Genomic DNA, 16,491 nt, shown 5'->3' with positions numbered 1-16,491 from the left:
CCCAAATTGCATAAAAATCTATTCCAAATTATAATAAATTAAAGTACTTTTTGTATATAAACAATTGAACATAAAAGAACATAAAAGCATAAAACTGCCAATCTAGGACATATATCTATCATGGAAAACAGTCTGCAGTGGTCGCACCACATGATATTTGGTCGCACCACATGATATTTTCAAATTCATTCAAAATTTACAGGCACAGAATTGGCCACCTAAACAAAACAAGCTAGCTTCCCAAAAAAGGTCACTATGAAATCTATAATAAAAATATATATTTGTAGAAATAACTTTAATATTACATTTTTTTGAGGTCATACCACATGACATACAAATGTGGCAACTACTTACCAACCATGACAAAGGTTTATTTATTTTTTCCAATTTGAGAGAATTACAAACTTGCTTGCTGCTTCCATAGGTCCTTGGTAAATTGGTATATGATGTAACTTCCTGTGTTTGAATAGTTTTCAACATAAAAGTCCCAAAATGGTAGTTCCTTGATGGTCGCACCACATGATATTTCATAAAATGGACATCATCGGACAAAGTTTGTTTGTATTGTAATGGAAAATTTCGATTTTCATTGATTTACAGTGTGGATTTTCAGCTATGTTCAGTAAGACATTGAAATGACCCTTTTGCTGTACTGTCCGTGACTGCAGGGAACTGTAGTTGACTGATGTGTTTGTTTTTCTGTTTTAACACTGGGAAGCATCTGAGACGTCAGGAGGAGACAGATTGAAAGGGGACCTCTGGGTCAGAGGTCGTCCATTTTAGAACTTGTGAGTTTGTAAGAATAAACTCAGCAGAAACCTTCCCTTATTTAGATAAGAGAATCTGTAAGCAGAAACCTTGAGAAATGATATAAAAGCTACTCTCCCCCTCCCTTCCTCGTCGCACTTGCTTCACAGACTGTACTTGTGACTTCTGTATGGCAACTGGGCCTTCTTGCAAGAATAAATACTTTTAAAAGACAATTTGACTTCAGAAATGTCTCTTACACAGTGATGGTTGTTTAATGAATATTTTTTGCCACAACAGTATATTATGATGGAAATATAAATACAAATGCTTTGAATTTTTTTAAAGAATTACAAAACATTTTGGAAATCATGCCAAATAGTGCAGAAAATAAATTTGAAAAAATTTAGAGTCATTTCAAAGATGTTTTCAAAACAGAAGTTATGGCCAGACGGTCGCACCACATGATGTTTTGACACTTTAAATAACAACAACAACAAAAAAAAAAAAACAAGTAAAGGTTTTTGAAAAGTTAAAGTGAGTATATATACATGGGAGAGGTACTACAAATATACAGTATCTTTTTATGCATTTAAACCCGTTTTTGCCTGAAAAAATGCAATCGGACAGAAAATTTAGGCGTCACGTCATTGAACCTAAATACATTTAAATGACAGTTGGTCAATTTAAGGCAGTCAGTTTCTGCAAGTGAAATTAGTAATGCATTACTATGCATTTTTACAATAACATACTGTAAATTACAGTAAATAACTGTACAATTAACAGTAAATTACTGGCAACAGTGTTACCAGTATTTTACTGTAAAAAACCTGGTAAGGTCTAACATAATCTCTTTTATATGTCAGGTAAGGTCTCACTTTATTACCTTTTTGGTTTACTTCTGAATGATACCTTTGCACTGAGACATTTCAAATGATTCCAAACGTGTAATACTGTATGATAATTATTCACATTCAGCCATATACTGTCAGACATAGGGGTACAGTAGGAGTCCATTTCTGTCCCCCAAGGTACAATCTACACTAACGTACCCCATAGGGCTTATTATTGGACCTCAAGGTACATATATGTACCTTTTTGAGGGTCAAAAAGCATTAAAAGGTACATATATGTACCGTTTCTTTTAAAGGTACAATATTGTACCCTTGAGGGTACAGCCCCAGTGACAAGCCATTGTACCCCTAAAGGTACAATTATGTACTTTATTTTCTGAGAGTGTAGCTTCTTGGGTGAATTTTGGTGATCTCAGCATGAGAGAGAAGGAATGGGGGAAGAGGGAAAGAGATGTAGATTAGGATGATTCTGAGGTGAGTCTTGCATCTCGATTGGTGCACAAGAGTGAGTTCAAATGTTAGTTTCATTTGTTCTCTTAGAGAGTTGCCCTCTCTTCCAGTTTTTCCAGTCGAAATGGTTTTGTAACAGAATAACCATTATGGACATACTAAACTTTTCCGTTAAGATTATGAGTTCCATACAGTATGTATTACAGATGGTAAAGCCGGTGTGTTTGATAAAAATAAGAACATTAAACATATTAAAGTTTGAATTATATACAACGGTGATCTCTCGTTACATTCCATGTCTCCGTCAAACTACATTATGACGCATACTTGCTAAGGAATTTGCTGAAATTTGAGACATGAGTCTATCATTAGGTAAGCCATTTTGTCTGGTTTGTTCCATTCTTCTTCTTATAATGAACACAAACAATAAACCCATCACAATCAGCAGCAGAATAACTGGGATCAATATGAAGCATCCGTGGCATCTGTGTGCTGACTGTCCTTCTCTCCTTGTCTTATCTTTATAAAGAAATTAAATTACATTAAACATAATTAGTTTAAGTCTCTTAAATGTTATTGATTATTCAAGAGCATTTTAAAGCGCTTGTGTTTGACTGTCCTCACCTGAGTACAGCTGGATCTCTCTCCTGATGTGTTGTCCCAGAGGTTTGTTGTGCAGTATAAATGTCAGAGAGGAGTTTGTGACTTCAGTGAGGTTTATCCAGCTATACACATTATTAAGTCCTGTTTGTGTGTCCTGCATGAGGTGTGTTTGTGTCTGGTTAGTGATGTCTGAGTTTTCCATCAGCCACTGTAGTTTAGGAGAAGGGTAACCCCCATCTGATGTCACTAGCAGGTTGAGTCCATCAGTTAACATGGAGAACTGAAGACGAGGTTCAGAGTAGAACGCTGAAAAACAACAGAACACAGACTGTTAAAAAGCCCATTGTAAATGTATTTTAATTTGTGTGAGGCTTTCTCTGGCAATCAACCAATATCAGAGCAAACTGTCAGAGACACTATGCTCCGCCCATTTCCAGCAGGTGGTAGGGATGGGCAAATGAAGCCTCATGAAGCACTGATGTTTCGTGAAAAGATTCGAAGCATCAAGAGTGTTGAAAACAGCGCCATCTTGTGGCAGGTAAAATGTATAGCAGCCATGTTTATGAGCAGCAGAGTGCGCAGCGCCATTGTTTTATCCATTAAGCACAAATAAAATCCTGACAAACGCTAAATGTTAAGTTTTCTGATAATATAATTCACATATTAAAGTGTGGCAATAAAATAAATGTAACAATTATATTAATACTTTATAAAAAATACCAACAGAGTTGCTTGATGCAAGTAAATGTTGGTCTAATTATTTTATGGTTTCTATGCTGTTTATGTGTCAGAGTATATGATCATGTAACATAGGCTATAGGCTTATTTATATATATTTTTAAAAAAATGTTAGTAAATGGACTTAAACTTCCAAAAACCTGCAGAGTTGTGGTTTTGGTTCAGACATTACATTTGACATTTGATGTGTGCATAGCCTATATTATTTGAACCAAGTAAGTTGATTAAATGTAATTCAGCTCATGCTCATGCTCATACCTGGTTTGGGGATAATAATACATTTTTTTTTCTTTACAGACATTAAAATCACAGAACTGTTTCAATCACATTGTGAGACCTTGAGATTGATTCACATGATTTTCTATGAACATCAGTCCAGGTTGTTGTTACCTGCAATATTCACTCTAAAGCTCTTCTTCTGGCTGCCAATGGTTGTGATGATGGAGCAGGTGTAAACACCGGCGTCCTGCAGAGTGACTCTGTCCAGTTTGAGTGATGCGTTTCCTGTTGCCATCTCCTGGATGAACAGGCTAATGCGTTTTCCATAATGAGGATTCTGACGGTCGAGCTGGTCCCGACTGTAGAAGCTGTGAACAACGTCCAGCCCGCGCTGCCAGATAATAACAGTGCTACTCAGATCCCACGAGTCCACAGGGAAGGTGCAGGGGAGGATCAGCGCCTCTCCGTAAGACCCAGTGACAGGACCTCTGGGCACAGTAATCTCAAACTCAGCTAGAGAGTGAAGAAGAGAAAATATATTGCTGTTCATTTACCATGCTGTGTTGGTAATGTTTCTCTTTGCCTAACAATAGTAAAATCGTATGGACGTCGCTGCACTTTCTGAGAGGCTTTATAAAGGACATTTTAGAATTCCATTAAAATTTCAATAATTTCACACGAGTACTTACTGATGCAAGACACTTTAAAAAGGAAAAAGCAGCAGAACAAAGATGCTTGATGTTTAAGCTTCATATTTTATTCACAGTGGCTGCTTTCCATCTGCCAACAGTTAAATCTTCCATAGAGTGCTGCAGAGGAAATCCGATCAGCTCAACACAAGGGTTCTCGTTATGAAAACACCATTTATGTGTTGCTTTATTCCTGGGATCATATTATTTCATATTCTGACTATGTCCACAGGGAAAGTGCAGGGGAGGATCAGCGCCTCTCCGTAAAACCCAGGAGCTCTGGGAACAGTAATCTCAAACTCAGCTAGAGAGTGAAGAAGAGAAAATATATCAGCATTTGAGTTTCACAATCAATCATTACTTGCAGTATGATTTTATTGGCAGATCTTGACTTGCCAAAAGGATTAAAGAAAGATACGCATGGGTAGGTTTAGTAGTGGTGTGTGGGTATCAGTCTATGGTGGGTATGTGTATTATAGTTTGGTTAGGATTAGTGTTGTGGGTCAAAAGTAAATAAACAACGAATTATTTAGATCAGTGGACAGGGCGCATAAGAACAAGCAGAGAGAGAGAGAGAGAGAGAGAGAGAGAGAGAGAGAGAGAGAGAGAGAGAGAGAGAGAGAGAGAGAGAGAGAGAGAGAGAGAGAGAGAGAGAGAGAGAGAGAGAGAGAGAGAGAGAGAGAGCGCCCCGGCCGCGCGCGCGCACTCTCACCGCCTTCAGACAACACGAGCGCTGTATGCTCTCTCTCCCTCGCGCATATCAACATCAATTGACACAATAGTAAAAGGTCGGAAGACCAATTGTGTTTTATAGATTAGTAGTTTGTTCATATAAAGTGTTTGATTAGCAAGTACATGTTCAGGAAATGGATAATACAAATTGTAGGCTATGGGTTAATGTAACGGTAAACGGAGTCTGCACGAAGCTCTTTTGAAGCTGTCAAATGGTGTCGCTATTGGACACTTACCGTAATTGTGATTATTGCTGCCCTGAGGTTTCTTATAGGCTACTGTTGACTGTTTTATCGTTGTTTTTTGAAGCAGCAGCATTACTCTTGCCTCGGAGAAAACAACACGGGCATAGCGACAATTTTGCATATAAATTATTACTTATAGCCTAGGGCTTGAATTACAACCTTTTTGGGCATTTTTTCTACATCCTTTTGTGAACGTCGTTTTACACTTGTTTAACCTACTTCTTAAAAGTGCTGTCGGAGCTACCAATCTCTGTATAACGGGTGTTGGAGCCCTCTGCTGGTAGGGAATCGTAAGATGGCCGCTCGAACACTTCCGGTAGTGCAGCAGCAGATTAATGGCATATTTCGAGAGAATCGTTCAAATTGGTATAGAAGCATGAAATTTGGCACAGATACTCTCTAAGGGTCACTCTTTGGGAAAAAGGCGTTGGCCATCCAAAAATTCAACATGGCGGCCATTTTTTCAAGATGGCCGCTATTTTTGTCAAATGCTCATTATGTCAATCGTTCAAACAGTGATGTATAGGCATAACATTTTGTGAAAATACTCTCTTCAGAATGTTTTTTTTGGAAAACGGTGCTTGTCCCTCAAAAATTCAAGATGGCAACCATTTTTCAAGATGGCCGCCATTTTTCAAGATGGCCGCCATTTTTCTTGAATCCTTAATTTTTTTTTTTCAAATGGTGATGCTATCATGAAATTTGGTACAAATATTCTTAAAGGAACATTATCATGGAAAAAGATGTGTGCCACTCAAAAATTCAACATGGCGGCCATTTTTTCAAGATGGCCGCTATTTCTGTCAAATGCTCATTATGTCAATTGTTCAAACAGTGATGTAGGCATAACATTTTGTGAAAATACTCTCTTCAGAATGTTTTTTTTGGAAAACGGTGTTTGTCCCTCAAATTCAAGATGGCAACCATTTTTCAAGATGGCCGCCATTTTTCTTGAATCCTTAATTTTTTTTTTTCAAATGGTGATGCTATCATGAAATTTGGTACAAATATTCTTAAAGGAACATTATCATGGAAAAAGATGTGTGCCACTCAAAAATTCAAGATGGCGACCATTTTCAAGATGGCCACCATTTCTGTCAGAGCTCAATTTAATGTGTTAAGGAAGGTTTTGTTTAATAGAGTGAACGTCATTACACAACCAGGGCACACTGGTGACTTCACTGCTGTGGAACTCAGCATGGGATTCAGTGTCAGCTGATCTAGTTTTACTTTCACTGTAGTTCTTGACTAGTAGTAATAGTATAGCTAAGTTTAGTGTCCCAAATGCTTTCTAACAGCCCCTCATCAATTAGCTAGTAATAGATGTTTTTAGATAGCCGCACCTGAATTGACAGGTTGTGCCAGCGTGGGAGAGCCGAGCCAAGGGTAAGCGGGGCAATACATGACTTGTTCATGTATGCTTACCTGGAAGGTGTACAGATCACACGGGACTTAAATGGCACTGGATGAATGATCGGGCTAGGTGTAGGTGACCCGTACCTAGTTGTATCCCATACCTGAATGTGTACTATGTCTATGATTGAGGTGGTAAAAGGATAACCCCTCAGCCTTAATCAGACAACAAACCTCCAAAATGGCAAATGAAAATCCCATGTCAGCCAAGAGGCCAACTGATTGGATGAAATGTTGTCTTTGTCAGACAGACACAAAGGAACCCCTCCAATCACCACCTACCCATCGTTTCTCAACATGATGGCTATAAAATGATTGCCACCAACATTCCACTCTTTCACAAGATGAACAAAATGCCAATGACCCTGGACCTGGAACGACTGGATGAAGGTGGTGGTATAGAAGCTACTTTGAGAAGGAACCAAGCGAAGTATCACTACAATTGTCGACTTCGGTTCAACAACTGTTACGGAATTATGTAATTCCGTATAATGTTTTGAGTTTGTATATTGTTTGCATTTGTATTTATTTTGTTATTGTTGTTTTTTGTGTGCGCTTATTTTGCTGCTTTGTTTTAGGATTACAATGATTAGCTGTGAGCTGGCTCCACCCCTTTACGTGGGTTTAAGACCGTGCTTCCGTTTCCAGAGGACGAGTTGTTGCGATTCCGGGCCGGTCGCACTTCTCCTGGCTCCTCTCCAGCCGTCAGTCCCTTGTTGTAGCAGCCTATATGTTAATTACTTTTTTTTTGTCTTTGTTTTCAGTGGTGTTCTTTGTAGGGTTGACCTGCCCTTTTCTTTTGAAATCCTGTTCGTTCTGTTTTGTTAGAGTATGGAGGGTAATTTGTTGTAATTTTGATTTTGGATACTTTGAGGGAAGTTAGTTGCTTATTTTATTTATTATCTGTTTTGTTTGTTATTTTGGGCCGTGGGTCTTCCTGAAGACTATAACACCTACTGTTTTTTTTTTTTTGTTTTTTTTTTCTTTTTTTGTTACTTTATTTGAATACATTCAACTTTCAAATTGTTCAAATTTTTTTGTCTTAATAAAACGTTTATCGTTTTTCTTGATTTTGAAGTCATTTGAGTCTTTTGGGTCTGACGACTGGGCGTGGGAGACATGTTTATTTATTTTATTATTTTGTTACGATTAACCCTAGACGAATCGTAATAACAACACAAAGTTACTTCGTGCCCAGAAGCAACAATCCGATGCTCAATGTAGTGAGACAGATGAAGGCCAAACAAAGCATCGCAGAACCATGATGCAGAAAAGTCTAGATGATCAGGTTTGCTTTTTTTGTGATAACATATCTCCTGAATCTGACCTACATCAGGTAATGACACTGCAACTGAATGACAGACTACATGAATGTGCACAAACACTGAATGATGCTAAATTATTGTCTCAACTAAGTGGTGCTGATGCCATTGCACAGGAGCTGAAATACCATCATTTGTGTCTCATTCATCTTTACAACAGAGAGAAACTCCACCTCAGAAGGCTTGAGAAAGAGTCACAGAGTGAAACAATTCAACCAGCCATCTTTCTTATGGCTCTTTCTGAACTGGTCATCTATATTGTTGAAACCAGTCTTAATTCTGATGGTCCTTCCGCCTTCCCTCTCGCAGATACAGTGGGGAGAACAAGTATTTGATACACTGCTGATTTTGCAGGTTTTCCCACTTACAATCTAAAACGGAATCTAAAACAAAAATCCAGAAAATTACATTGTATGATTTTTAAGTAATTAATTTGCATTTTATTGCAAGACATAAGTATTTGATACATCAGAAAAGCAGAACTTAATATTTGGTACAGAAACCTTTGTTTGCAATTACAGAGATCATACATTTCCTGTAGTTCTTGATCAGGTTTGCACACACTGCAGCAGGGATTTTGGCCCACTCCTCCATACAGACCTTCTCCAGATCCTTCAGGTTTCGGGGCTGTCGCTGGGCAATACGGACTTTCAGCTCCTCCAAAGATCTTCTATTGGGTTCAAGTCTGGAGACTGGCTAGGCCACTCCAGGACCTTGAGATGCTTCTTACGAAGCCACTCCTTAGTTGCCCTGGCTGTGTGTTTCGGGTCGTTGTCCTGCTGGAAGACCCAGGCACGACCCATCTTCAATGCTCTTACTAAGGGAAGGAGGTTGTTGGCCAAAATCTCGCAATACATGGCCCCATCCATCCTCCCCTCAATACGGTGCAGTCGGCCTGTCCCCTTTGCAGAAAAGCATCCCCAAAGAATGATGTTTCCACCTCCATACTTCACGGTTGGGATGGTGTTCTTGGGGTTGTACTCATCCTTCTTCCTCCAAACACGGAGTGGAGTTTAGACCAAAAAGCTCTATTTTTGTCTCATCAGACCACATGACCTTCTCCCATTCCTCCTCTGGATCATCCAGATGGTCATTGGCAAACTTCAGACGGGCCTGGACATGCTTCGGCTTGAGCAGGGGGACCTTGCGTGCACTGCAGGATTTTAATCCATGACGGCGTAGTGTGTTACTAATAGGGATCGACCGATATGGATTTTTTAGTGCCGATGCCGATACCGATTTTTTTTCATCAGCCTTAGCCGATGACCGATACGGGCTGCCGATTTTCTTGGGCCGATATTTGGAGCCGATACTGCTTTTGCTCACTCAGTTTACATCATAAAAATTACACATATATAATATATAATGATAACGACTGTTACAAGTCTCAATTAAGAAAGGAACATTTATTGAACTTAAAAAAAAAACAATATTTGACAAATATTAAAAATGTGAGGTAGAACAAGTAAAAAAACAAGTTCAGTGCTGAAAATACTGAAAAACATTTAAGCATAATTCAAATTCTGAAAATAAATTCTGAAAATAAATATTTAAGCATAATAAATAAAAAATTTGACTGAAACATGTTATTCTGTGTAGTTGTCTGATATATGTAATCGTGATCTCCATTTTAAACAAAACAAAAACGATTTTAAACCAAATAGATTCTAAGTTTATTATGAATTAGGGATCGCGTCTAAAACGTGTGGAAAGCACGGCCGCGCCACTTCTACAAGCGGTTGCGTCTGTTGTTGCTATGCAACCACGAACTGCTCTCTCCATGATGACGAGGAAGTAAGGATTAATTTATTTCTAGCCCTTTACAACTACATATATTTATGGAGATGAGAAATAAAAACCCGCCCTGTCCAGCTATGATCCGTTGTTCGGCCGAGCTTTCGATGTTGTCATGGAAAGGTCAGTTGTTTTTTTGTCACATGACCTGCGTGCGCTTGCGGCATTCTGAAAAGTTTAGATGTTTTCATCTCACCACGGCATAGGAGCGCCTGGACAAACGAGCGCGCTGCATCGCATCGTGTCGCAACCGCGTCTCTTCTTTTATGAGCACACATCCAAACCTCAGCCAGGTGGTCTCTGAATAAAACTCCCACAAATATAACGGAATCACAGAACAACGTCGGCATTATTTAATCCTATGACCAGTGTTCGTAACAGCTGCCGTATGCATATGGATAGCCTCAAACTTAGCTATTTGCAGCTCCCTAAATACAATGACAAGTAGTTTTATAGATGAGGCATTTGCGTTTTCCATTTGGACCCACAAATTTGCTTAGCTATAGTTGCACGCACATATAGAGCAACGTGTTTCCACTTTCAAAGTGTATTTCAGCTAAGTCAAACAGTTAAAAAGATGCTTTGAAATTTTAAAACTAACCGTTGTCTTGAAGAGGCTTCCAGCACTCTGCTAGTGTGGGAGGGGCAGTGCATGGGCTGCACGTGAAGGTTCTGCCGTGTAGTTTTGGGCTGATCCCTCACCTTCCTCATGATCATTGAGGCCCCACGAGGTGAGATTTTGCATTGTGCCCCAGATGGAGGGAGATTGACCGTCATCTTGAACTTCTTCCATTTTCTAATAATTGCGCCAACAGTTGTTGCCTTCTCACCAAGCTGCTTGCCTATTGTCCTGTAGCCCATCCCAGCCTTAAGCAGGTCTACAATTTTATCCCTGATGTACTTACAAAGCTCTCTGGTCTTGGCCATTGTGGAGAGGTTAGAGTCTGTTTGATTGAGTGTGTGTACAGGTATACAGGTAACGAGTTCAAACAGGTGCCGTTAATACAGGTAATGAGTGGAGAACCGGAGGGCTTCTTAAAGAAAAACTAACAGGTCTGTGAGAGTCGGAATTCTTACTGGTTGGTAGGTGATCAAATACTTATGTCATGCAATAAAATGCAAATTAATTATTTAAAAATCATACAATGTGATTTTCTGGATTTCCGTCTCTCACAGTTGAAGTGTACCTATGATAAAAATTACAGACCTCTACATACTTTGTAAGTAGGAAAACCTTCAAAATCAGCAGTGTATCCAATACTTGTTCTCCCCACTGTATGTGCAACCTGTACCAGCAGCGTATCCTTTTTTCTAACAGTGGCCCTTCCTCTCTGTGGACTACACCTTGCCGTGGTGGAGAGGCTTGTGTATGAACTCCATTGAACCTGAGAGCTATGCCGGCGGGGATTTTATATCCCTGGCAAGTTTAACTAAGCTGGACAGGTCAAAGAAGAGGAGGCAGACAAAGCAGACATTATAACTATTTGACAGAAATGGTGGCCATCCTGAATTTTTGAGTGGCACATACCTTTTTCCAAGAGAGTGTTCCTTGAAGAGTATTTCTGCCTAATTGTATGCTTGCATCACCATTTTAACAATTTAAATAATTAAGGCGAGACACTACGGGTGAATAGGGTAAAAATTATAACTAGCAGATATCACCATGAAACTTTCCCAGTTGATTACCTACATTAAGATGAGAAAAAAATTTATTAAAAGTTCTGTAATTTAATGTTTAAATATGCAAATTAGGCAATATCTAATTAAATATGCGCTAATTTGTATATATTTAAAAAAACGAAATCTGAGTATTGGATAAAGCCAGATTAAAAATAATTTTTTCATTGTGTTCACATATTAGATGGGGAAAAAATACAGAGGCATTTATGGATATCTACTTTTGTTATCCTGTAAATCATAATATACTGTCAATAGCCTTAAAAAAATGATTTTCGCCATGTTTTTTGGAATAAAATGTTATATAAATCAGGCTAGGAATAATATATTTACAGATCCCTCTGTAAATGTCTTCATAATATAACTAGGTACAAGACTGGAAAGATTGGTGTATATAGGTGCTACTGAAGTGGAGATTTCAGACTTGGAGTATGAGAGAAAGGTCATTTTGAGAAAAAGGGCTTTAAAGATTTATCATCAGCCAATGAGATTGCGCATTCAGCCCTTTTACTTTCACGATTGGTTGCTGATAAAAAGGAAATGACCATATTTGGATCCGACAGCATTGTACAGTGAAGAGAGAGTTTTCCAGCGGTGCCTGTGATGACAGAGAGCAGACAGAGATTGCGGATCGGCGGGAGGATTCACAACGACAACTTTTGTTGAATTTACGCGAAATCTACAGACGCAAACAGACAAAGTGTAGTAAAATAAAGAACTAAATGTGTATTTCGGACTTTTTTTCACCACAGTCTGAAAGCAGACATGTTATTGAAGACAAATATCCAAAAATCTCAAAATTGACCAGTAAAAAAAATAAATAAATGTTTTTGCCTGCCATGTCTCACCTTAATATTCGACAGGAACAGTGGCCATCTTTAAAAATGGCGGCCATCTTGGATTTTTTGAGGGACAAGCATCTTTTTCTATTAACATGTCCTTTAGAGAGTATATTTGTATAAAATTGTATGCTTGGATCACTGTTTGAATAATTGATATAATAAGCATTGAATAGCAATGGCGGCCATTTTGAAAAATGGCCACCATATTGAATTTTTGAGTGGCCAACGCCTTTTTCCAAAATAGTGGCCCATAGAGAGTATCTGTGCCAAATTTCATGCTTCTATACCAAAGTGAACGATTTTTTTACTAATCTGCTGCACTACGGTGGCTTCACTGCCTACTGGCAGTTTAGAACGTCATGAGCTATCCAGTCATTATATAGATCAGTGGCTAAAACCATGTCTATGGCTAAAACACTCACTGAGTTTTTATTACTTGTTTTATTGGTTGTTGCGTTAAATCTTACCCAGATACAATAGTGCTATTTTCTGATTGGCTATTGTGTAGCCGCTTTCTTTTTTTTTTGATTGGCTGATAAGTGGCAGGCTCGGCTAGGGGAGACGCGCTTGATTCCTGGATGCCGGTTCCATAGTGAGATCGGCACGGCCAGAGAAATTTTGGGCGCTGCGGCATAAATAGTTTTTCCGCGTGAGAAATACAATGTGTGGCGGGAGCAGGGGCGGATCTAGAAAAATATTTACGGGGTGGCGAGAGGGGGGCAGGAATTTTTGAGGGGTGGCAAAATAGGGGTGGCAGACGTATATATACTGAATTTAATCACAGTTAAATTGGCCATAACTTTTAATTTGTTGCTGCCAATAGGGATAGGTATCATTCGTTATTACTACTCTTACCAATACTCCTTATCGATCCGGTACTTTAACGGTAGCCTATATCGGTTCTTTTTGTTATATTAAAAAAAAGGGGGAAAAAAATTTAGAACACAATTAATATTGTTTTATATTTTGAAATGTAAAATAAATATCTATAGCAAAAGAAAAAGCAATGCTTTAACAAAACAAATAAAACATACGTTATGCAGAAGGGTGCAGGCTTTTGTGTTTTATATTCAGAAGACATAGGACACCAAAAAACAAAGTACAAACACATGGTCAAACAAAAAAAAGTATACAATTAAACAAATATACAAATTATATATCCAGTGCTTTAATTTCAGTAATGTCTACTGACATTACTGTTCAGGAGTAATATGGGCTAAAAAGACATCTAATAAAGTCAGATTTAAAATAACACTGCATAGTTTATCATAGATAGATTAAAACTTATATCATTCAAGAGCTGCGACTGATTTTTTCTTTGCCTTTTGTTATTTGATTCACATTAATGGAGCAATCGTCAGCAGGTTTATTAGACTGCTGCCTCTTTAAGACCAAATGCAGATCTAATCATTATTACGCATCATATTTTCTCCCAACTATTAACCCATTTAATCCCACCGGTCACAATAGTGACCGTAAAAAAGTGTTTCATTTCTAAGGCTATAAAAATGTTACTAAATGATCTATCAATGCATTTCCAGCAGATATTGAAATAATAAAGGGTCTCAATGAAATATGTGCAGTTTCGCATGTTTACTGTAAATTGTCACATGACCAGAGCTGTTTATTTCCTGTTTGCGCCAAGAGAAGAGGATGCCAGCAAGAAAGCTCCCAAAGAAAAGGGTGCTAAAGTATGTTAACATAAAGATAGGACATAGATTTTTGGTACATATCATGTTTAAGGTGTCTAGTATTGATATATGCATTTGCAATTACTCAACTTTGTTTAATGTGTTCATAGAACTCACAAACATGTCAACGGCAACAATAGTGACCGGTGGGATAACCCATTGTATCTACATACTAATACACATAGGCTAACTGTTCTACCTTACTATCTACCTAATTTTACACACACACAGACACACACACACACACACACACGGTCACGTCTCTTCTGATGTCTGATCTCCACACACACACACACACACACACACACACACACACACAGACACAGACACACACACACACACACACACAGACACACACACACACACACACACAGACACACACACACACACACACAGACACACACACACACACACACGGTCACGTCTCCTCTGATGTCTGATCTTCACACACACACAGACACACACCCACACACACACACACACACACACACACACACACACACACACAAAAACACACACACCCACACACACACACACACACACACACACACACACACACACAAAAACACACACACACACACACACACACACACACACGGTCACGTCTTCTCTGATGTCTGATTTCCACACACACACAGAGAAACACACACAGAAACACACACACACGCAAACACACATACACAAACACACACACACACACACTCACACATGGTCACGTCTCCTCTGATGTCTGATCTCCACACACACACCCACCCACACACACACAGACACACAAAAACACAAAAAAATAAAAAACATACACACACACACAAAAACACACACAAACACAGTGCATAGGTCAAATAGACCTATATTAAATCAATACAATGGTTGATACAACACAGTTTCCCACCGGTCACAATTGTGACCGATCATAAAACACACTTTTTCACACACTTTTCCATGAAAATTTAAAAAAATTATTATTGATTGTTTCAAAGGGATACTAATGACACATGATTTGGATATTTTTGTGTCTGGGAAAAATTTGGGATTAAATGGGTTAACGCCCATACTTAATCCATTTGTATTTGTTATTTCCCCAGTTGTAACCTAGTTTCATTGCTGTGATATCTGAGAGGAATTGGATTTAATAGGACTGCTTAGCTAATCAAATGATCGATCTCCTTACTGCCACTGTATTGTGTGTTGTAACGTAACGTCGGCGTAATGGCGACCATCAGTAAACGTTATGGATACAAACAATATTTTATATTTTTTATTAAGCTGTTCTTGTCTTTACTAAAAAAAAAATAGGCTAATCAAAGGGAATAGTGCTCTTACAAATCACGAGGGAGCGATTTGACCGCTGATTTTGGCTAACGTAATAGACTCGCTGTTTTTGCTGATGCTGAATCGTCTTTAGCATACAATACATTCATTACAAATGTAACTTTAAGTTAAACGTGTATTTAAACTACACCTGGGGAAACTCACTTCACCTTCAGAGGCTCTGGGGCAGCTCAGTCTCTCCAATCGGGTTGCAAGACACTGCGTACTGCAGACAGATGCACTGTGCTGCTGACTGCCCTGTGCCCTGCTGCCACTGGTGAAATTTCATTTTCGCGGGGGTCGCTGCCGTGCTAGTGATGGGTGAAACCATTGTGAGGGGGAGGGGATTCTAAATCGGCGATTTCTGTTTGAGAGGAGTTTGTTGCGGGTCTCCTTGGCCTTCAACGTGTAGGCTATGAACATAACATATACTTAAAAAATATTATCTGATTTATAAATGGGGTGGCAACAGGGGTGGCAAGACTGTATCCCAGGGGTGGCAGCTGCCACCCTTTGCCACCCCGTAGATCCGCCACTGGGCGGGAGTGCGGGACAAAAGACCGAAATGAGTGACTGTCACGCTCAATGCGTGACACTTGAGAGCCCTGCATTTTCGCGTATAAATTGTGATTGCAGCAAGGGCCGGGTTTTAATAGAAATTCTGGATAATATGGGTTTTTTATTGGCCTCGTAAAGATTCCTTTCATCATAGTTTTAATAATTTAAAAATACTCACTGAAACAGGAGGCTTCAAAAAGAAGGAGAGACAGGGAGAACGCTTTTAGGTTCATATCCCGATCCACGGCCGTTGGTAATGGTGAATCCTCTGAGTCCCTGAATCACACCAGATGAACTTCGACTGTCCTCTGTGGTTTGTCAGATCAACAGCAGAGATCCGATCCCGATCACACCTGATGTACTTTGAGATGTCAGTCCTCATCGCCACTGTATTTATTTACTGCAGGCGCCGCCTCAATAATGTCGCAGTTCAGGATATGCGAGTTTTTATTGGCTAAAGAGCTGTGGTGGTGAATGTGATGTCATCAATATCATACACTCGCATAGCATCACCCTTTTTGAGCTCACATGAGCTACATTTTGTGACAAAACTGATTTTCAGGAAAGAAAGTAAAAGTGCTTAACCTCAAACCCACATGCTAAAAC

At 39.0% G+C, this 16,491-nt stretch overlaps 1 protein-coding gene across 2 annotated transcripts; it reads right to left on the bottom strand.

Annotated features, from left to right (window-relative positions):
* Positions 1-994: 994 nt before the first annotated feature.
* LOC307149034 (programmed cell death 1 ligand 1-like) lies at positions 995-16,289 on the bottom strand. 2 transcript variants are annotated; one of them, XM_079855054.1, is made up of 4 exons: positions 16,064-16,289; positions 3,783-4,124; positions 2,676-2,960; positions 995-2,570 (listed from the first exon to the last, which is right to left on the bottom strand). In XM_079855054.1, exons 1-4 carry the CDS (start codon positions 16,116-16,118, stop codon positions 2,356-2,358), a joined length of 897 nt encoding a protein of 298 aa, XP_079711180.1. In that variant the 5' UTR covers positions 16,119-16,289; the 3' UTR covers positions 995-2,355. The 2 variants fall into 2 exon arrangements, with proteins under 2 accessions (XP_079711180.1, XP_079711179.1); XM_079855053.1 differs by lacking the exon at positions 16,064-16,289 and adding an exon at positions 4,301-4,604.
* Between the last annotated feature and the right edge of the window lie 202 nt (positions 16,290-16,491).

Source organism: Squalius cephalus (genome assembly GCF_949319135.1).
Source record: "Squalius cephalus genome assembly, chromosome: 21".
Lineage (NCBI taxonomy): Eukaryota > Metazoa > Chordata > Actinopteri > Cypriniformes > Leuciscidae > Squalius > Squalius cephalus.
Note: the sequence above shows the minus strand (reverse complement) of the source record. Positions and strands in the feature narration are given on the sequence as shown.